This window comes from Phacochoerus africanus, chromosome 10 (genome assembly GCF_016906955.1).
Source record: "Phacochoerus africanus isolate WHEZ1 chromosome 10, ROS_Pafr_v1, whole genome shotgun sequence".
NCBI classification, from domain to species: domain Eukaryota; kingdom Metazoa; phylum Chordata; class Mammalia; order Artiodactyla; family Suidae; genus Phacochoerus; species Phacochoerus africanus.
In genome coordinates this window covers 81,221,673-81,245,212 of record NC_062553.1, presented here as the reverse complement: position 1 = coordinate 81,245,212, position 23,540 = coordinate 81,221,673, and the positions used below count along the sequence as shown (strand labels likewise).

Below are 23,540 nucleotides of genomic sequence, written 5' to 3'. Positions count from 1 at the left end.
GGGCAAACTACAGCCATGAGACAAATCTGGCCCAAGGCCTATTTTTATAAATGAAGTTTTATTGGAACTCAGCCATCCTCTGCTTACACAAATGGTTTCAACAGATACCAGATGGTCTGCAAAGCCTAAAATACGAACTATCTGGCCATTTACAGAAAAAGCTTATCAACCCCTGTGGCATCTCACCAACTGCCCTTGCCCCTGCCTTTCATCCCTGCCTCTCATTCTCTTCCATTTTATCCCAGAGGAGGTCAGAGCTCAAGATCTGAACTTCAGAAATATGAATAAGGCATCATAATCTTTGATATTCTTAAGGGGCTTATACCCACAAAACCCCCAAATAGTAAATGGGCATAATCCCAAGAAACCAAAATATGTTTCTTTTTCAAAATGATCTGCAACTGATCTTGGATAAATCACTTGATCTTTCAAGTCATTATCTTTGTATGCAAAAATAAAGATGAGCCTATCTCATGGAGTTCCATTAGGCACAGTGACACTTAGTAGGCCTGTTCCTGAGGTGACTGCTGACCTTGGTGAGAAGAACAGCCTCCCTCTGTCTTCCCTATTTATGTTAGCAAACATCAAAACTTAGCCTCTTTGAGGTCTTAGCAACCATGTATCCTTGAAACCTTTTGGAAAAATCCTCCATTTTCTGATCAGAAATGAAGAAGTTGTAAACTCTTTGTCAGGCACTTAGATGTTCCATTGTCTAAAGCATTCCACTGTCAATGTCTTAGTCATTCTATTGTCTTTCAAGGAATTAAGAGCAGCCCTAAACCAGGAGACTGGGTCTTCAGGCAGCCATTCTGTTGCAGTTAAAAATTAAGAAAACGAAAAGAAGGTAGAGAAGACCTTTCCATTTATTTTAGGGAAATTTCATACAAAGGAAAAAAAAATCGAGGTGTTCTCCAAAAATCTTAAAAGCGTTACATATTGGAAATTATTTGACCAGAAAGTCACTACATGTATATTTCTTTGATAGGCCAATTAAATTATATGTTCACAACTAAAAACAGATGAAATTTTTTTATCTCTGGGCTATAAAATTCATGGACTATTTATTTGGTAACCGAAAGGCCATGTTACAAACAAAGGGGAAGGTGGGGGAAAATATAAGAAATACTTTGTGTTCCTTCTTTTAAAATAGTGTGTATACACCATGTACGTGTGTATGTATACATGTGATTTTGTGGCACAGGTATTGTCTGTATACATCAGACCTTTTTAAACTGTTGGGGAAGGAACGGGGAGCTCAGGGGGTGAGAGAAAGAAGACAGAGTTGAGTGATGGAGATCCACCTTGGGCCTGTACTCTTAGCCACTGCATGATTCAGTAGGCACACCGAAGGCAGTTCATATATATTTAAGGAAGGGGGGAAGGGAAGGAAGGAGGGAGAGAGCGGGGGAAGGAACCAGGACCCTCATAATATTAGGAGTCAGCACTTGTAGTTCCAGCTTTGTGAACCAGAACTTGGAGCTATTTATAAGTTCACAAAGACACTAACTCAAATTGGCCTTGGCTGCAGGCTAATATAATTAATAGAGGCAGTCCCTCAGCTGATGGACCCAGTGCTACCTCTACTGTGGTTTTGAAATTTTTCACCTGTTTGCAGTAATTCAAACTCTAATGAAGTGATAAATGTTTAGTTTGTGGAAATGGCTCAGAAGAAAAAGTTGGTACTAGAATTAAAGAGGTCTAATAAAGGGTTATTGCTTTGCCAGAAACTTTGGATAATTGAACAAGTGGAGAGAATCAAGTGACTTAGGGGTTAACATCTGTCATTCAATTACTTTTTAGGTTCTGGAGCCCTCACTGCATCCCCATATTCTGTTTAGACTACTACTCTTCTTGGCTAGAGACATTCATAATCCATAACTAGTGATTAAGGTGGTAAATTTTATGTTATATACATTTTACCACAATTATATTTTTTTCTGTATTCTCGTTTTATGATTTAAAAAACATTATACAAAGGCTGATCAGTTTAAAATGTGACTGACACTGAAATGCTGTGATGTTCCCCAGACCGAGGGAAAGCTGGGCTCTGGGGGCCCCAGTGCTTTGCCTCTCTGTCTGTCTGCCCTGTCCTGGGATGATGGACAAACAGATGACTACATGGCAGGAGAATCCATGATTGGAAGCCTCCTGGCTGAGCCCTTCTGGGCCTGGCCCCACATCTATCACATCTGCAGCCTGGGCTGGCTGCCTCCATCTGCTACTCTTTCGCAGCTGGCCTCAGTAGTACCATGAACCAGCGGGGAGCCTGGGGAGCCTAGAGCTTTCAAGAAGTGAGTAAATCTTTAAGTTTTAAATTATGTGCTTAAATGAAAAAGTATAAAATTTTGGAGAGAAAAAGAGAGAAAATCTTTGGGATCTAGGACTAAGCAAAGAGTTCTTAGACTTGACATCAAGCACACAATCTATAGAAGAAAAAAACTTTAAACTTTAAAACTTTAACTCTGCAAAGGATCCTCTTAAGGGGATGAGAAAACAAGCTACAGACTGGGAGGAAATATCTGTAATCAACTTGTCCAACCCAAGGACTAGTGTTAGAAAATATGAAAAAACTCTCAAAATTTAACAGCAAAAAACCCCAAGCAATCCAGACAGAAGATGGGTAAAAAGCCATGAACAGAAATTTTGCTGAAGAAGATATGAAGGTGACCCATAAACACATGAAAAGATGTTCAACATTATTAGCCATTAGGGAAATGTAAAATTGAGACCACAGTGAGATATGACTATACATCTATCAGAATGGGTAAAATTAAAAATAGTGACAAGACTTAATTGGCAAGGACGAGGAGAAACTGGATCATTTATACATTGCTGGTGAAAATGAGAAATTGTAGGACTTCCTGGTGGCTCAGTGGGTTAAGGATCGGCGTTGTCTCTGCTGTGGAACAGGTCGGGGCTGTGGCTCAGATTTAACCCCTGGCCTGGGAACATCCATGTGCCACAGACACAGCCAAAAAAAAAAAAAAGAGAGAGAAATTGTAGAAACACTGTAGGAAAGATTTTGGAAGTTTATTATGAAACTAAACGGGCAATTACCCTGAGACCCAGCAGTTGCTCTCTTGGGCATTTATTCCCAAAGAAATGAAAATTATGATGTACACACAAAAACCTGTTCATGCACGTTCATGGTCACTTTATTTGTAATAGCCTGAACCTGGAAGCAACCCAGATGTTCTTCAATGGGTGAATAAGTTAACCAAACCAAGGTACATCTATTCCAAAGAGCACTACTTAGTGATAAACAGGAACAAGCTACTGGTACACACAACAGCTTGAGTGAATCTCAGGGAACCATGCTGAATGAGGAGGGAAAAAAAGCCAATCTCAAAAGGTTACATACTCTATGATTCCATTTAATTCCAGTCATATAACAACCTTGAACTGACAGCTATTGAGCTGGAGGACAGGTTAATAGTTGACAGGGGCTAAGGATTTCAAGTGGGAGGGCAAGGTAGTGTGATTATAAGAGGTCATTACAAGGGACACTTGTGGTGATGGGCCTGGATATGTGAATATTTTGGCTGGTGGTCAGTAACACAGACCTACACATGTGACAAAATTGTATAAATACAAACAAATAACATTGGAGAAATCTGAATATTATAACTGGATCATATCAATATCAAAAAATGGTTATACTAGTTTACATTCCCACCAGCATTATATGAGGGTTCCAATCTCTTCACATTCTCACCAACACTTATTATTGTCAGACTTTTTCATTATAGCTACTCTAATAATGTCTACTTGTATCTCATTGTGGCTTTAATATACATTTCCCTGTGACAAATTATGTTGAACATTTTTCATTTTCATGTACTTAGCTATTTGTATTTCTCCTTTGGTGAATGTCTATTTAAGTCTTTTAAAAACTATGTTATTTGTCTTTATATAGTCTCATTTTAGAAATTCTTTATATATTCTGGACAGAAGTCCTGCATCAGATACATGATTTGCAAATATTTTTTCCTACTCAGTGGCTTTCCATTTCCTAAATGGTGTCTTTTGAAGAGCAAATTTTTAAAATTTTTCATTAAATTCAAGTTATGAAATTTTTCTTTCATAGATCATTTTTCTGGTGTCATAACCTATGAAATCTTTGCCGAAGTCAGGATCAAAGGAGTTCCCTGGTGGCCTAGTGGTTAAGGATCTGACATTGTCAATGCTGTGGCTCAGTTCACTGCTGTGGCTCAGGTTGGATCCCTGGCCCAGGAACTTCCACATATTATGGGCATGGACAAAAAAAAAAATTTTTAATAACAAAAAATTCTCTTATTTTTTCTAACAGTTTTGTTATTTTAGCCCTTACCTTTAGATCTATGATCACAGTTAATTTTTGTGTAGTATGTGAGCTAAACATCTAAGTTCATTTTTTTTGTATAGGCATACCCAGTTGTTCCAACACCATTTGTTAAAAATACTATCTTCTCCTCAATGAATTGCCTTGGAACTTTTATTAAAATAATTGATGACAAACGTAAGGGTTTATTACTGGACTTTCTTTTTTATCCCAATGACCTATGTGTCTATTGTTATGCCAGTCCTAACTTGATTTCTGTAGTTTATGTTAAGTTTTAAAACAGGTCTATAGTTCTACTTTGTTCTCTCTCTCTCTTTTTTTTTTTTTAAAGAATTTTGGCTAAGTCCTTCACACTTCTATAAATTTTAAGATCAATACTAATTTCCTTGAATTTAGATAGGAATTTGTATTGAATTTTTGGATGAATTTGGAGAAAATTGCTGTCTTAGCAATATTGATTCTTCTAATTCATGAACATTTATTTAGATCTTTGATTTCTCCAGTATTTGGTAGCTTTTAGCATATGTCTTATACTTCTTCAGCTAAATTTATGTATTTTATTTTTTGATGCTATTTTGAATGGAATTGTCTCATTGTCATTTCTGTATTTTTCATTTCTTGTATACAGAATTGCAACTGATGTTTGTATATTGCTTTTGTACCCTGTGACCTTGCTGAATTCCATCATTACTCTTGCAACACCAATTCTTTTCACTGTTAGTATGTGATAGTGAAGTATGCAGTGACTGTTAGAACAGTTTGGTATCACTGTTTTGATTCAGGCTAAGACACCAACAGTTTTACACAGTGTTGCTTTGGCACCAACAGTGCAAATGTCCACCAGTGGGAAAAGCGGTCATCCAGTGTCATCTTGGTCTTGCAGACCCCATGAAAGGTTCTCAGGGATGCCCAGGGGGTGTCTAAGTACCTGTCCAAGTCTGAAGTGCTGTAATTTTTTAGATCTAAAATAAATATTATTTAACAAACTTGTCTTAAAAACATTTGCTGGAGTTCCTGTCATCATGGCACAGCAGAAACGAATCTGACTAGGAAGCATGAGGTTGCAGGTTCGATCCCTGGCCTTGCTCAGTGGGTTAAGGATCCAGTGTTGCTGTGAGCTGTGGTGTAGGTGGCAGACACAGCTCGGATTGTGCATTGCTGTGGATCTGGTGTAGGCTGGCGGCTACAGCTCCGATTTGACCCCTAGCCTGGGACCCTCCATATGCCATGGGTGCAGCCCTAAAAAGACAAAAGACAAAATATATATATATGTATATATATATTTGCTTATGTGGCTGATTTTCATGGCAGTTAATATTCCTTAGACAATCATTGCATGTAGAACAAATACCAAGTCTTAAGAGAGAGATGAAAAGGAAAGAGAACATTGGCCCTGATCTCAAGAAAATGGTACCAGTCTTTCTCAGTATTCAACTGTCTAGGAAAGGAAGTTCAGCATCGCTGTAGGCTAATTACATTAGACCCCAAATTTGTATGTTTTCTGTTCTAGGTAGCACTATGAATAAACAAAAGGCTTATAGTTGGAGATACAGCATATGTCAAGAAGTAAAACTAGGTTAAAATCTTTTTTTTTTTTTTTGGCCAAGCCCAAGGCATGTGGAGTTTCTGGGCTAGAGATCAAACCCACATCAGAGCAGCATCCTGAGCTACAGCAGTTACGACACCAGATCCTTAACCCGCTTCACCTCAAGGGAACTCCAAAATCTAATTTTAACTTATACAATTTCATGTTATCTCATTTCCAAGTGACTGGAAATAAGACAAAATAGTATCAAACTTAATTTTCAAGTTTTTTTTCATCCTTCATTTTACCATAGGATTTATGATAGACCCTTGACTGGAAACTTAAAATAGCCACTTACCTACTATTTTTTTCCTGCATTTTTACTTCCAGTCAGGATTTATAGCATGGTGCCTGTAGCTCACTGGGCAGATTTTCTGTATATTTTAGCTTCTCCCTGGAGAGGATAAAATACTGCTCATATATTCAAGGTAAATAGTCTCAAGACGTCATCTATAGAATTCCACAATTTCCTTAATTCCTTTTGGGTAGGAAAAGCAAGGCAAAAAGGACTAAAATACTCATTGTTGGGAAGAATAAAAGAGAAATTAGAAAGACTAAATTAATCATATAAAATGGAGGGTCTGAGGGTGGGCTGTAGGTTAGGGATGAATGGAGTTGATCTAGTTTCAGAGAAACCAGTGACAGACTGGACTGCTGACATTAAAAAAACAAACAAACACACAATTTGAGCTGTCTGAGAATTTAGATATAGAAAATATTGGGCCAGAACAAGATTATATGGCAGAGGAGAGAGCCAAGACCTAAAGATTTTCTACAAGGACTGGAGGTGCAAACCAGAATTTCTAACTTCCCCTTCCGTATGCTCCATTTTTCCCTCTCTGACACTCTGGTGGGTGCATTATTAAGATGCATGCCATTCTTTTTTTTTTTTGTCTTTTTGCCATTTCTTGGGCCGCTCCTGCGGCATATGGAGGTTCCCAGGCTAGGGGTCTAATCGGAGCTGTAGTCACTGGCCTACGCCAGAGCCACAGCAACGCAGGATCCGAGCCGAGTCTGCAACCTACACCAGAGCTCACGGCAACGCCAGATCCTTAACCCACTGAGCAAGGGCATTGACCGAACCCGCAACCTCATGGTTCCTAGTAGGATTCATTAACCACTGCGCCATGACGGGAACTCCTGCATGCCATTCTTACATGAAGTATCCCCACATGACTGGTAACTCAGATACCTTAAGCATGTCTTCTTAATTCACTTTTTGCCTCAGCTATTGCATATGTGAAGTGTTATTTCCTAGTGAATTTCTGAGGTGATTCAAAAATCCCCTCAACTTTGTTTACTACAACACATCAGCTTCAGCATCAATCATATTCTTTTTTTCCCCAAAAGGCACATATGGCATTTTCTCATGCTGCATACCTTATCTCAGTTGGGTCATCCTTTCTGTCTACACAGGATAGTTGTGACCACATGACCTACTTTACAATGAAGAACTAACGCAGTTATTAAGTTTTACACATTACATCATTACATAAGCTGCCTGCTTTCTAGTATGCAGTTAGTTGGCTTTTGCTTTTTCCTGCTTATCACTACATTCCAGATAAGTTTTTGAGGGCTACGACCTAGATCTAAATGTGGAAACCTCTACCAGTTTATTTTATTTTGTTTTCTGTTTTGTTTTTGCCTGCATGTTTCTTTCTTTCTTTTTTTTTTTGTCTTTTTTGCTATTTCTTTGGGCCGCTCTCGCGGCATATGGAGGTTCCCAGGCTAGGGGTCGAATCGGAGCTGTAGTCACTGGCCTACGCCAGAGCCACAGCAACGTGGGATCCGAGCCGCGTCTGCAACCTACACCACAGCTCACGGCAATGCCGGATCCTTAACCCACTGAGCAAGGGCAGGGACCGAACCTGCAACCTCATGGTTCCTAGTCAGATTCGTTAACCACTGCGCCACGACGGGAACTCCGTGCATGTTTAAGAGTAGTAGCATATACTACCACAGAGACTACCGATTAAAATAAACAGTAACATTTTTTTTCAATAGGTTTTGAGTCTTGTTGTATGTCTAGGTCAGAGCACTTACTTTCTGTAATTATTTTTTCTCCATTTAGAAATAGTCAAGGTTCATTCTTTCCAACATACATCTTCTCTCCATTATGAATTAAATCTTAAAGTACTCACATATATACATTTAGTTCTAACCTGTACAAGTGTGATATTGAGTGCTTCTAGCTTTTCTTTCTTTCTTTTTGGCCAAGTCCATGGCAAGTGGAAGTTTCCGGGCCAGGGATCAATCCTGCGCCACAGCAGTGGCCTGAGCCACAGCAGTGAAGTGCTGGATCCTTAACCTGCTAGGTCACAAGGGAACTCCTAACTTTTCTCTTCTTCTTCCTTTTTTTTTAAATGGCTCCACCCCACACTATATGCAAGTTCCCAGGCCAGGGACTAAATCCAAGCCACAGCTGCAACCTATGCCACAGCTGTGGAAATACCAGATTCTTTAACCCACTGTGCCACCTGGGGATTGAATTTGCACCTCCACAGCAACCCAAGCTGCTATAGTCAGATTCTTAACCCACTTTGCTATAACTCCCTAACTTTCTTTTTCAAAGAAGTTTAATTCTTCTCCATCGAATGATCCTTTGGTTTTAGGCATACCAAAAACAAAAACAAAACACACACACACACACACACAAAAACAGGCATCTTAAATCCCTTGATTCTAGATTAGCATCCTTCTAGCAGCGTTATCAAAGAGAGACATTTCTTCACTCTCAGCTTTCAGATGACTGAGGCTCTTGGGGACCATAAGCCCTTATCTTGGAAAAATCTTCTTTCTGCTAATGAAATAACCTTCTTAGGTTTGGAACTTAGTCTTAAAAAATATTTTTTTCCTCTTTTTTTTTTCCTCTCCTTTGCCTGGTTGTTATTAACATCTATGTATTTCCAATTTTAAAGTTAAGACCTCAGCCAAAACTGAAACACTGACTATTCAATAGCGAAATAGATGGGCTGCAGGTAGTGGTGGCAATGTTGTTTTCTCATCAAAGTGCAGCGTTGCCAGGGCCATTCCTCCCAACTTGTCTCTCACAGGGACTAAGAGTTCCAATCTGTGATGGGCCAGGCCCTGTTTTAAGGGCTTTGCCTGGATTAATTCATTTCCTACTCACATCAACCATATGATGAAAGCTGTCTTTATCTCCAGTGTTCTCTGAGGCACAGTTCACAGTCAAGTCGGGTGCAAGGCAGAGGGTTCCAGAGCCTCTCCCCACAGCTGTGCCTCACACCTTCTCCCACTCTGTCCCACAGACTGTTGTTTTCAGGTTCTTTAGGAACCACCCCATCTGTCCATCATCTGAGTCGTCATTTCCTCGAGGATGAGGTCCTTTGTGCCCATGAGGGCTGCCACCAGCCTGCACCTGGTGAGTTGCTGGATGATCTCCCTGGAAAAACCAGCCAAAAAGTTGAGACTGATACCACAGGCCACGCAGATAGCTTGCATTTCCAGATACTTCTGCGAAGCACATTCCATAGATTATCTCTTCCATGGCCTGCATTAACCCTCTGAGGTACCTGCGTCACCGTCTCCATTTTCTAAAGGAGGAAACTGAGAAGCAGCGAGGTTAACCAGCATGCCAAAGTCACATGGTCTTGGGAGTTCCCGTTGTGGCTCAGCAGTGACAAACCCAACTAGTATCCATGCGGATGTGGGTTCAATCCCTGGCCTGGCTCCGTGGGTTAAGGGATCCAGCGTTGTTGTGAGCTATGGTGTAGGCCGGCACCTGCAGCTCCAATCTGACCCCTAGGCTGGGAACTTCCATATGCCATCGGTGTGGCCCTAAAAAGCAAAACAAACACAGTCACATGGTCTAGAACCTAGCAGAGTTGGGATTTGGTCCAACCCAAGGAGTCAAGCTTCAGGGCCTACGCCCCTCATGACACCAAGCCACTTGCTGTCATTAAAAGGAGTGCTTCTCCAACCCTCCAGGTCACAGAGGGCACTCAGAGTCAGAATTGAGAACATCTGTGGAGTTCCTGCTCTGCTCTGCATGTGTCATGCTCTGCAAATGCTTGGGCTGGTCGGGAGGCAGAAGGAGCCTGTCAAAGGCCAAAGTGTGTGGATAGGGTAGAAGCCACAGGTTTTATTTATTTGATTGATTTCTATGAAAACTCTCCCTCAATCCTGAAGCAATTAAAGCATCAGGAAAGGGCAGAATTCATCCACAGTCATGCAAAGTGATTTATTTATTTATTTTATAGTAGCCAATTGGATATTTGCAACAGCCAGAAAACATGTTCTCACAGAAGGCCAGTCCTGGGCATCACAGGCTTTATGTCCATCCCAGTCTGTACTGCCGAAATATGTAGAACTCCTTACTGCTGACCCCACGATGTACCAACTTCTATATCCCAGCCCTGCCCTCAGAAAGAGAGAAAACTATGGAAACCTACTTTTTGAAGACTGATACATGGTCTGTATCATGTCTGAATTCAAGTGACCCTACAATCAACATTGTTGAAGGGAAGAGAACATTTCATTTATTTTGAGGTTTGCAGCTATTACAGACTGTACTCATAAAATCCTTCATTCCTTCCTAGGATGGGTGGGATGGGACAAAGGGGTGGAGAAGAAGCCCTCAACCTCACTGGATGGGCTGGAAGGAAAATGAGCACAAAGAAAAATGCACCACTGGTTTTATTTATCCTGTTATTAAGATGCCAGGACAAGCACAAAGATAACGTCCAAGTAATGGCATTAACATCTGGAATGGATAAAAAAAAAAAGGTGGCAACTTCATTTGTATTATTCTTTTCTTCATTGTCATGAATAACTGGTACATTTCAGTTGAGGATTACAAATTACAGCCGTTCAAAATAACCAATGCCTGTGCAGTGTACATTCAGTTTAGGAATTCTTTCGTAAGCATTGTCCCATTTGATCCACAGTAGTATGATTCTGGTCATCATACTACTGTGGTGAGTATGAGAACCATGCCACTTAACAAATATAGGAATGAGACGTACAGTGGGTAAGTGGCTTACCCAAGGTCACAGGTAAATCTTGTACTTGATCTTATGAGCTAACAATCTAAGTTGAATATGGAGAAAGAACAGCCTTATGTCACAGTGCCAAGCTGGTGAGGCCTGGGACATTAGGCCACCTGCTGTTGAGTTGTGCCTTTCTATACTGATGCCTTCAAGGACCATTGGAATGAGAAGGATGCAAGTGCCATGGCCCCAAACCATTATGATTTTTGATTTCTTATGTCTATATTAAACTGTTTTCTGCTCCTCTCACACTATCTTGCTGTCACTATCTCTTTTTTTCTGATCATAGCGTCTCTAGGGCAGAGGTTCTCAAAGTGTGGCTGGTGGATCAAAGTGTGGCTGGTAGCATCAGCATCATCTACGAACTCATTAGAAATGCAGAAGCTCAGGCCCCACCTCGGAGCCACTGAATCAGACACTCAGGGCGGGGGCGGGGGGAGCAGCAATGTGGTTTACTAAGCTCTGCTGATGATCCTGATGCTGCTGAAGCAGTGATTCTCAACCTTGGCTGTGCATTGGAGTCATCTGGGAGCTTTAAAAACTACTCGGCTTGTGTCCCAGCCCCAGAGATTCTGATATAATTGGGCCAGGACAGGGTTTCCAACCTCAGTGCTCTTGTCATTTGGGGCTAGATAACTACTCATGGGAGGGCCTGACCTGTGCATTGCAAGATGTTTAGCAGCATCTCTGGCGTCTACCCACTAGATAGTAGCCTCCCAACAAGTTAACCAAAAATGTCTCCAGATGTTGCCAGATGTCCCCTGGGGGATGGAATCACCTCGACGAAGAGCACTCGGCTAAGGGCTGGTACAAAGCTCCCGCAGTCTTTCTAGTATACAGCTAAGGCTGAGCACCATTACTCAGGAGCAGTGGTTTTTTTTTTTTTTTTGTCTTTTTGCCTTTTTTTCTAGGGCCGCTCCTGCGGCATACGGAGGTTCCCAGGCTAGGGGTCCAATCGGAGCCATAGCTGCTGGCCTACGCCAGAGCCACAGCAGTGCCAGATCCGAGCTGTGTCTGCGACCTACACCACAGCTCATGGCAACGCCAGATCCTTAACCCACTGAGCAAGGCCAGGGATCGAACCCGAAACCTCATGGTTCCTAGTCGTATTCGTTAACCACTGAGCCACGACGGGAATTCCCGGGAGCAGTTCTATTAATGAGCAGCTCTGAATGTGCAATGGACAAATAACAGAACAATTTTTTAAAAGATCAATACAATCAGGTACAAAGTGAAAACAAACCAACCCGAGCGGAAGACTCAGGCTGTTTGCCTATAGGTAAAGGATGTGAGCTTTAGGGTATCAATTTCGCAGCAACAATTTGGCACCTTCCATTTTTGTTTACTCTCTGGTTGTCAGGTATGGTCCCCAAAACTGACCTAAACAGGTATGTTGTACAAATCTAAAAGGTCACAACCATGTAAAAATTGCTTTGTACTAAATACAGTAGTGGCCAGACCTTCTGCTTTGGGACCCAGTTATTCTAAAAACAGGGTGCTTGGAGTTCCCACTGTAATGTAGTGGGTTGAGAGTCCAACTGCAGCGGCTCAGGTTGCTTTGGAAGCACATTTTTGATCCCTGGCCCAGGAATGTCCATATGCTGCAAGTGTGGCCATAAAAAAAAAAAAAATTAGAAAATAAAAAAGCGTGCTCATCAGTGTAGCGTGTGGTCCAAGTCCATAGGTAACAGGTATGTCAAAACATAACCTGTCTTAAGGATCCAGCATTGCTTCGAGCTGTGGTGTAGTTTGCAGACTCAGCTGGGATCCCACTTTGCTGTGGCTCTGGTGTAGGCTGGAGGCTACAGCTCATACTGGACCCCTAGTCTGGGAACTCCATATGCCACAGGTGCGGCCCTAAAAAGGCAAAAATAAAGTAAAATAAAATAACCTGTTTTGACAGGTTAAAAAATGCAGCCTGTCAATGTTCTGATGTTGATTTTGATACCATCCAAATCAGCCACACACATACAGAATTTCTATGTTAATTTGTGCCATTTAGTAGTACTTTGAAAAATACTAGAACCACAGCAAGGGTCCTAGAGAAAAACCCACACTTGACAGATTGCCCTCTGCTGCCTCGGTTGCCTGGTCTGTTCCTCTGTGATCTATTTGACAACTAGACTGGACCACAGGATGGGCATCGTCTCCAGGTGCCTGCTCTGTGGCTCTTCTCTAGCTGGACTGTCTCATCACAGCTCCAAGGTGAAGACTCTCCAAGCAGAGAGTTTGGCAGTCCTTCTGCACCATGGACTTTTCAACAGAACTGTATTCTCCTACCTCCTCTTCATCCTGCATTGTTTGTTTCAATCTAAAGAGTGGAAGATCTCTGGTGGGTCAGCGAGTTAGGGATCTGGTGTTGTCACTGCTGTGGCCGTGGTTACAGCTGTGGCGTGGCTTTGGCCTGGGAACTTCCGCATTATGAGGGCTCAGACAAAAAAAATAAATAAAGAGTGGAAATGCTATTTTCAGATACTGTTAAACAACTTTTAAATAGAAAGTAAATTAAAGATAAATGTGTTTTCTGGGAAAAAAAAAGAGGTACTAATTTCAAAATGTGAAAATATTTCCTTGAATTAATGAGTTGAAATCATTAACTCATTTGATACCTATTAGGTACAAGTTACTGTGTGATGCCTTTGGAAGTTATAAATATGAGAGTTCCATAACACCACAGACTTTTTCATGGCAAAAATAGGCTATGGCTGTGCCAAGGTGCCGGATTAACCCTTGAACTAATCCGACTTGTTAGTTGGTCAGACTAGTTTGGTTTTTCTTTCACTAAATTGATAATAGCTTGTTAACATTAAAGAAATCAGCTCGTTCTTTTGCCATGGTCTGTTTATGCTAAACAGTTCTTTATCTTTTCCTAGCCTAGTCTAAATTGTTTTCCTCAGTGTGCTTTTAAAAATCAAAACCTTTTAATTAGGCAATAGAACCGTTCCCCAGAAATCTGCTCTAGGAAAACAGGTCGTAAAACACTGTTAAAAGGTATTATTTCCATATGTTCTCACTTGTTATTTTTAAAAAGTGGCAGATGCTCTTATGTACCTAAGGAATTTTCTGGAAAAAAAAAAAAAAACACAATTTAAAATTAACAGGGGTTGCCTTTGGGCAGGAACTTAAGGAGACTTGAAGGGAAGGGAGACTTACTTTTCATTACATAAATTTTTATACAACTTAACTTTTACCATTTTAAATATTGTATTTTTCCATTGTAAACACTAGCAAGTAGCAGAGTGGACGCATTTCCATTAGTCTTTCATAAGCTCCAAAGTGCCTCTTCTAAATAAGAGAAAAGAAAGGGAGCTGCATTCTAGGCCTCTGATGCTTTCCTTTTGTATGTGTTTTCTTAACAAGACCGTGGGCTTTGAATGTTAGATTACCCCAACACTGGTTCTACTTGCGATTGGGTGGTTAAGGCCTCTTTGAGGAAGCTGGCTTTAACCAGAAGGGGAAGAGGTGGCCTGCAGGCAGGGACCCCATTTCCTGCTGGCAGCATTAGAGCAGTTACCATCCACAGGTCCCTTAGGATGAAGTGTGATACATCAGGGACATCTACACGGTGACTGGACCTAACCATTTCTTCCAGCGATTTCTTTTGTTCTCCTTTGTCTATAATTCCCAAGAAGAATCAATGCTAGCCAAGACAAAGAGCCACCAAACACCTGTTTGTGTCAAAGAAAATCAACTCTGTGATCCATTTGGTGCTCACTAATTCCATATCTTTCTTTTGAGTGCTTCCTTCACAACGAACCCTAATGAAAAGCTTAAGCAAGCATGAAAAAAGAATTGCAAGTGAGATAAGAAGGGCCTGAAACAACACATGCTCAGCTGTGGGTTTTTCCAGATCATCTTTTGTAGTATTTATTACTTAGACCTTCGCAGGATTCCAGTCTCCCTTGTTAAGCCAGAAATATCCTTTTCTTTTCTTTCATTGTTGGATGTGTGAACTGGGAAATCCAACCACGTGGATTTCAGGAGCCTCTCTCTCTGGGGGTGAACCAACCATAACAGTTCAACTGTTGCAAATCATATCCTGTAACAATCTCCACGCAGTTTAATTATCGCTCTCTACTAGTCTTTAATGGAGAATTACAGTTCTGAAACAAAATACTAAATTCATTCCATAAAAAAGTAATTTTCAGGTTTTCTTTTTAGGATGAGATTCATCCCAGTGTTTTATGTTTTTACTTGCATCAGGCATTAATAACTAGCAATCAACAATGGTATAATTATTTTTTAGCTTCATGAAAACTGTCAAGAGTTTAGAGCCATATTTCTGTGAAGAGCCCACTGGTTGTCCTTGGACAAAAGTTTATATGGAAATTCTGAGAGGACACTGACCAAGACTGGTTAGAGTGAGAGGAAAAAGACCCCAGAGGCAGGACCAGACTGAAGGAAAAGGCTTTTTAGAAAACTATTCAGAAGAAAAGGAAATGTTTTCAAACATATTTTAAACCAAAGGAGAGACCATCTGAAATTAAGTCATATAACATCTTAGCCACTAAAATAGTATTACAGAGAGCCCGAGCCCTGTGTTACTAAATTCTCAAATGCCTAGGTTCTGATTTTGTGTTTCTGTGGTACTGGTTCCCCCCGACCCACTTTCCAAGGACTCATATTGATGACCACAGTGACCATGAAATTAAACCTCACATAATCTTTTAGAAATGGTAGAACAAAATTGGAAGTTTGGCTTAGAGTTACTATGGCAATAAGAACTTTACAAAAAAAGAAGACAAGAAGTTTGTCAAGTTAACACGGTACTATTTCATATGGAGTGGAATGAATTTAAATTCTGAGTAGCAAAAAATAGAGGAGTTCCCAGGTGGCTCAGCAGGTTAAGGATCCAGTGTTGTTACTGCTATTGCTCAGGTAACTGCTATAGTGAGAGTTCGATCCCTGGCCCTGGAACTTCATGCTGCAGGCGTGGCCAAAAACAATGATTAGAAAGGAGACCAATACCATTTCTACTCTTGAAAAGGCATCTATATTCAGCAGGGACTTCCTTCTCTTAAGTATTTGAGCTCTTATTTAAGCCCATGCTTCTAGTACAATACCTAATTCAATAAATACCAGCAACTCATAGAAGATTTACGTTTTGGCTACTTACCCCGCCACTAGAGGGCAGTCACCCTCTCCTTAGAACAAAAATCTTAAACTGTCAACATGGAAGAATAGATTTTCCCACACATGCTACAAACAGATCACAATAACCATGTTTTCCCGTATAAGAAAGGGAAACCTGAGCCTAAATAAAGAGGCCATTGGTATCATACAGCTGAAGCAGGAGAGCCCATTAAGCATAGAGGAAAAGGTAAGTTCCGAGTACTTCAGCTAGCAGAGCCAGCACATCCTAAACTGCTTCATTCCCCCAGGAGTCTCCATTACATCTTATTCAGGGCATTGGCTGCTTGTCAGGAATACTCTCCCAATGCCACTTGTTGAAAATGATTCACTTTACTCCTGGTTTAGTGAGAAATGATCAGAGATGGCTGCCTGCTTCTCCATTAAACTGTCATCCAAACCCCCAGCTTCGGCTACTCTTTGAAAAGTGGACGGCATGACTACTTCCTAAGATCAAAGGTTTACCTCTTCATTATATTTACCATTTTCCACATCTTTTAGGATTAAAAAATTGCTAAGGCTTTAAAATATGAAAAAAATAATGAAATGATAATGTTCTATCACTGCTATTCTAACTGAAAAGCATTATGAATGATAAAATTTAGAAGTTGGAAAACACAATTAGAAATATGCATCCACATGGAGTTTCCATTGTGGCTCAGTGGTAACAAATCTGACTAGTATCCATGAGGATGTGGGTTCGATCCCTGGTCTCGCTCAGTGGGTTAAGGATCCGGCATTGCCGTGAGCTGTGGTGTAGGTCACAGACGCAGCTCGGATCCTGCGTTGCTGTGGCTGTGGTGTAGGCCAGCAGTGGCAGCTCCAATTTGACCCCTAGCCTGGGAGCTTCCATATGCCACATATGTGGCCCTAAAAAGCAAAAAAAGAAAAAAAGAAATATGTGTCCTCGTATCCCATGTGGTTCTTGCCATTGCTTACACGCTGCTCCCTCTTTTCAGCTGCTGGCTGGGCGCTGGCCCTTTGAGAACCATGACTTTGGAGTATTTCTCTGCAAGTTGTTCCCCTTTTTGCAGAAGTCCTCAGTGGGGATCACCGTCCTCAATCTCTGCGCTCTCAGTGTTGACAGGTAACGTGGTTCTTTCCCTTGACTCTTTGGTTGGGTTTAGAAAAGCATTTTTCTCAGAAGGAAGAGAACTTAAGACACCTTGAGAGTTAATTCCCGGTATAGTTGTTCACTAGTTCCCAGGAATGAAAATATTAGCAATCTGGGAGTTCCCTGGTGGCTCAGTTGGCTAAGGATCCAGTGTTGTCACCACTGTGCTGCATGGTTCAAAGCCCAGCTCAGGAACTTCTGCATGCCATGGGCATGGCCAAAGAAATATATTACCAATCTTGCTGTACTATTGAGAACTGCTTTCCACAACTGCTGATTACTAGCTCTCTTTGGTCCAGGTAATTTGTGCCTCAGGCTTTGCACCAACTATATAACCACATCCATTTGACATACTTACGGCACTGAAGGAAAAATGAACATGTTAGATGGAATGAACTCTGGAAAAGGAAATTCTAGGACATCCAAATTCTATGTCCTTTTTTTCTTTTTTCTTTTGGCCTTGCCTATGGCATGCAGAAGTTCCCAGGCCAAGGATCAAACCCAAGCCATTTAGCAGTAACAATACCAAGTTCCTAACTGCTAGGCCACCAGGGAAACTCCAAATTCTGTATTTCAATGCTGGATTTCTCATTAGAAAAAAGAAGGTACTGTTAATTATATTTCTAGCGCTTGACTACTTGAACCAAGAGTGAGTACTCAGCATTATGTTCCCTATGCTTTTCTGAATAGCTGAAATACTTAATAATTTTTTAAAAGAAGACAACAACAAAAGCACACCACAGTCCAACACTGAAAAATCCATTAACCATCATGGATTTTTTTTTTTTGTCTTTTTGCCTTTTTCTAGGACCACTCCCGCGGCACATGGAGGTTCCCAGGCTAGGGGTCTAATCGGAGCTGTAGCTGCCAGCCTACACCAGAGCCACAGCAACGGAGGATCCGAGCCGCGTCTGCAACCTACACCGCAGATCATGGCAACGCCGGATCCTTAACCCACTGAGCAAGGCCAGGGATCGAACCCAAAACCTCATGGTTCCTAGTCGGATTCGTTAACCACTGCGCCACCAAGGGAACTCCACCATCATGGATTTTTTAAAGAAGAATTGTGTTTCCTGTATACATACTCTTCCTATATGATATATATATATATGTGTGTGTATTTTGGGATGGGGGCTTTTTAGGGCTGCACCCATGGCATGTGGAAGTTCCCAGGCTAGGGGTTGAATCAGAGCTACAGTTGCTGGCCTACACCACAGCCACAGCAACTCAGGACCTGAGCTGTGTCTGTGACCTATACCACAGCTCATGGCAATGCTGGATCCCAACCCACTGAGCGAAGCCAGGGATCGAACCTGCATCCTCATAGATACTAGTCTGATTCATTTCCACTGAATCCAGAACTAGTCTGATTCATTTCCACTGAATCCAGAACTAGTCTGATTCATTTCCACTGAATCAGGAACTCCCCTATACGATATTTTAAATGTAATAAGGCTACGGTTTAAAAACAATGTGTTACATGCACAGAAATATACTAACAAATCAATGGGGAAAGCCAGAAACAGGTGTTGTGTGTATGAGAACTTACTATAGACTAAAATCACTTTGATTATAATAGGAAAAGGAAAAATTCATCAACAAATAGCACTACTTAACATCTGGGGGGGGGACATGTTAAAGTCACACTATATATCAATAATAATATTTATAATTATTAAAATTTATTGAGTATTAGTATGTACCAGGCAGGCTCTGTTTAAAAATATTTTCCAGGAGTTTCCTGGTGGCTCCACAGGTTAAGGATCCAGCATTGTCACTGCTGTGGCTCAGGTCACTGCTGTGGTGTGGGTTCAATCCCTGATGCAGGAACTTCTTCATGCCTTGGGTACAGCCAAAAAAAAATTTTTTTTCCAGAAATTGTTTTAATTAATCCTTACAGCAACACCCAAGATAGTGCTAAAATTATCCCCATTTTACTATTGAGGAAGCTGAGGATGAACGAGGTTAATCAAGGCCACTCAGCTACTAAGTTTTGGAGCCAGTAATTAAATAGAAGTTGTCTGTGTTCTTAACCACTATGCCTAAGCATGCAAAAACTCACAGCATAAAGCAGTAGAAGAAAATAGACTAATATCTTTTTGACTCTAGAAAAGGAAGATTTTTTGAACTTAAAAAGAATGGTAGAAATTCTGAATAAAACCACAAATATATTTCAGAACATAAAGTTTTAAAACATTAAGATCAAACTTTTTTTTTTGTCTTTTTAGGGCCACACCCACGGCATATGGAGGTTCCCAGTCTAGGGGTCTAATTGGAGCTGTAGCTGCCAGCCTTCACCAGAGACACAGCAACGCCAGATCCGAGCCACGTCTGTGACCTCCATCATAGCTCACAGCAACGCCAGATCCTTAACCCACTCAGCAAGGCCAGGGATCGAACCCACAACCTCATGGCTGCTAGTTGGATTTGTTAACCGCTGAGCCACAACGGGAACTCCAAGATCAAACATTTATAAAATTTAAAAAAAAAACAAAGCAATAAGCTGGGGAAAATATTTGCAGCAAAACTACAACATGTTAATATTCTTGGTATTTAAAGAAGCCATACAAATAGTAATTAAAACCTTAAGACTTCCATATAAAAAAAGCATGAATATAAAAATCACCAAAGAAGAAATTAAAATGACTAATTAACATTACCAATGTTCATGTAATCAAAGAAATTCTTATTAAAAAGCATGTTTCTCAAAATCTGGTTGTAGTAGAGCTTTGAACAGCCCTTCTGGAAAGTAAGGTCCTGTAAACGCTTTTACCTTCTGACTCAGTAATTACAATTTTTAGGATCAATTCTAAGGAAGTTATCCAAAATTTGAACAAAGAATCTAAGTACAAGGTCATTTGCAGAAAAAGTTGAAAGCAACCTTGTATTAATTAGGGAAATGGATAAAGATGCTACATATAATTTATATGTATAGGTTTACAGATATAAATTTTCTTGAAAGAAATTGATAAATAGTATTTGTAATTATGTCAAGGGACAAAGTGAGGGGTTATCCTGCTAGCACAAAAAAAAATCTGAAAGTTTATTTACTTCCATTTTCTGTGACCCATTTTCCTTATTTACTTTACGCCATTTATACATTTTATTTTTTTCATTTGCCCTGCTCATTCCTATGACCTTTATTTTATATTAACACTAATCTCCTATGGCTGGGCAGCTCTCAAACACAAGCACATATAGGCACATAGATGTGAACACACAGAGGCCTGTATGCCTGGAGAAATACAAGAATATGCCCGGAGAAATACATGAATATGCCCCATTCAAGTTCTTTCCATGCCAACTCTTGCCTTTACAAAACCACCATCAAATTTGGGAAAACATCATTTTATTAAAAAATTGAACTTTGTCCCAAGGTTTAGGGAAAAACTAGGATGACGGTGAGTTTTAAGAAAGAGCCACTCCGTGTTCAAAGAAAACTGTACCTCTGAGGAAACATCCAGCCAAACCCAGACAAGCACGGCATATGACCAACAAGAATGAGAAACAGAAGGAAGACAAGGGAAATGCTTGAAACCTTTTTTTGACATGAGGTATAACCCTCTGAGAAGAGGGCAGCAATGAAAAGAGAGGCCAAAGAGAGGAAAGAGATATAGGCCAATTATTTTTTTGTTACAATATATTTTTTTTTGCAATATATTTTCTTGTTATGAACTTTAGAATATATGCTCTAAATAGTGTTACTTGGCCTGGTATTGTGGTCCCTGTTGTAATTCATATGAATCCATGTAATAATTTTTTTTCGTGATTAAAAATTGCTTTAGAGCACTCATTCTTCAGTGATAGACTACATCATGAATTATCCTCATTCTAAGAAGCATGATTCATAATTGAATTTCAACAGAGAGACCTGGTGAGAAAGGTATGAAGTACAGACATGAAGGCGGAGGTCTGACTGAAGTTCTTTAGGTGTTTCCATGGCTGTGAACCAGAGAGAATGAAATGCATGACAGAGGTATTCAGGCAGTGAGATTCCCAGGTCACCTGAATCATCAAAACCCTCCATTCCTTCGCTAAGTTTACCTTGTTCTGCCCCCTCTTTTGTCCTTGGGGAAAGCACAGAGGATGGTCTGCTGAGCTTTAGTCTCCCCACTATAAACCCTATGTGTGTGGGGTAGGGAGGGGCGGGGAGGGGGTGATGGGATGGGGAAGTGGAGGAATTTGGTCACAGATTCCTGTGTCTGGTGGAGGTTCACGTTGCCCACACCATGTCCTCCCCTATCTCATGTCTGAAGAAAAATTAACCTAGTGTTCTATCCCAAGGTATCAGTTACATACCAGATGAAATGTTCTTGGGGAGTTACCTGATGGCCTAATGGCTAAAGGATTTGGTGTTGTCACTGCTGTGGCTCAGGTTACTGCCTTGGTGAGGGTTTGATCCCTGGTCTGGGAACTTCTGTATGCTGTATGCATAGCCCCACACACGTGCACGTGCACAGTTCTTGGTTTAAAGAAAGGAAAATGAGATGTCAAGCATCTATTTCATTGACTTAGTCTTTTCAGATTCCACTTCCACAAAAATCTGCCTTAATCCAGATGCTTTTTCTTTGGTCATCAACTCATTATCCTTTGTTCTTTGGGTCCTTTGTCATTTTTACATTTCATTTGATATTAATGCTCAACTTGGGGACCTCTTTGGAGGGACATACAGGGATATTTTGACATTTCTTTTGTGTGTGTGTCTCTTTCATGATTTTTATTTTTTCCATTATAGCTGATTTACAGTGCTCTGTCAATTTCTACACTACAGCAAAGTGACCCAGTCATACATATATGTATATACTCTTTTTCTCACATTATCTTCCACCATGTTCCATTAAAAGTGACTGGATATAGTTCCCTGTGCTATACAGCAGGATCTCATTGTTTATCCACTCAAAATGCAATAGTTTGCATCAATTAACCCCAGACTCCCAGTCCATCCCATTCCCTCACCCTCCCCCTCCCCCTTGGCAACCACAAGTCTGTTCTCCAAGTCCATGAGTTTCTTTTCTGTGGAAAGGTTCATTTGTGCCGTATATTAGATTCCACATATAAGTGATATCATATGGTATGTGTCTTTTTCTTTCTGACTTCACTCAGTAAGGAGAGTCTCTTGTTCCATCCATGTTGCTACAAATGGCATTATTTTGTTCTTTTTAGGGCTGAGTAGTATTCCATTGTGTATATATACCACATCTTCCTAATCCATTCATCTGTCCATGGACATTAGGGTTGTTTCCATGTCTTGGCTATTGTGAAAAGTTCTGCAATGAACATACAGGTGCATGTGTCTTTTTCAAGGAAAGTTTTGTCTGAATATATGCCCAAGAGTGGTATTGCTGGGTCATTTGGTAGTTCTGTATTTAGTTTTCTGAGGTCATTTTGACATTGAGAAGCTTTCACCCTTGACAATGAATTGTTCACACTTAATTCCTAAAGATTAAATACCACTTGCTTTGAGTCTTGATTTGATTGCATTATATTCTACTAAAAATAAGAAAATCCCTCCCTTTTTAAAAATAAAGCAAGGAATAAAGGAAGGAAATTGGAACTGGTTACAAAACAATTTTCACCTTGGGAATCTCTGCTTTCATTTTATGAGCTGAGGCAAATTATGGCCCAGGAAAGGTTCCCATGATTTTTTTAAATATGTAAAAATATGATAGTTATCTCTTATTTCAGAGTTATTTTTTGAGGGAAAATAATGAGGATACTCATCTGAATTCTGTACACTTTCTTCATTACTTCACTGACTGCTCAGTGAATACTAATATTGTAAGATCAAAGAAAAACTCTAGCTTCCTCACTCCAGGCTTTTAATCTAAATAAGGAAAACAAGACAGAGAAAGCACCTCACTTGTAACAGTTGCTCAACTATGGACTTAATGTTATTTAACCTTTTCACTTATTCCTCCTAAAATCTATTATTTATTTTTATTTCATTTCCTTAGTTACTTAAAAATAAGATAAAACAGGAATTTCAAAAAAGATGGGAATTTAGAAACAAATTTTGACCACTATCCAAGCTTTAATCAGTGATATAATTTTGTTTAATGCTAAAGCAGTATACTTCTAAAGTGAGTTGAGTTTTTCCCAACAAAACATGAATAACTAGCCATTGCCAATAATTCAAATAGGTATTCTTATGAGCTGTGACAAGCTTTACAAGTCACTTTGAACCTGTTTCTGAGAAAGAAAGAGGGGGCAGGGATTGAGAAGAGGAATTCAATGCTATTTGTAAGGTTATTGGTCATGTTTAAAGTGGAAAATGGGGGTCAGACCAATAAAAAGGTCTACAATCTCTAAATTGTAGTTAAAAGTTGCCTGGGGAAGAAGACTGTAAAAAGATAAAAATCTTTTTAACTACTCAGGATGATG

The 23,540-nt window shown here is 40.3% G+C and overlaps 1 protein-coding gene across 1 annotated transcript in view; it reads left to right on the top strand.

Moving 5' to 3' along the window:
* The window catches only part of EDNRA (endothelin receptor type A), a 65,127-nt gene that overhangs the window by 20,701 nt on the left and 20,886 nt on the right, over positions 1-23,540 (top strand). The window contains exon 3 of the mRNA XM_047798910.1: positions 17,005-17,132. Within this exon, the coding sequence (XP_047654866.1) occupies positions 17,005-17,132 (128 nt within the window). The remainder of the gene's footprint in view (positions 1-17,004; positions 17,133-23,540) is intronic.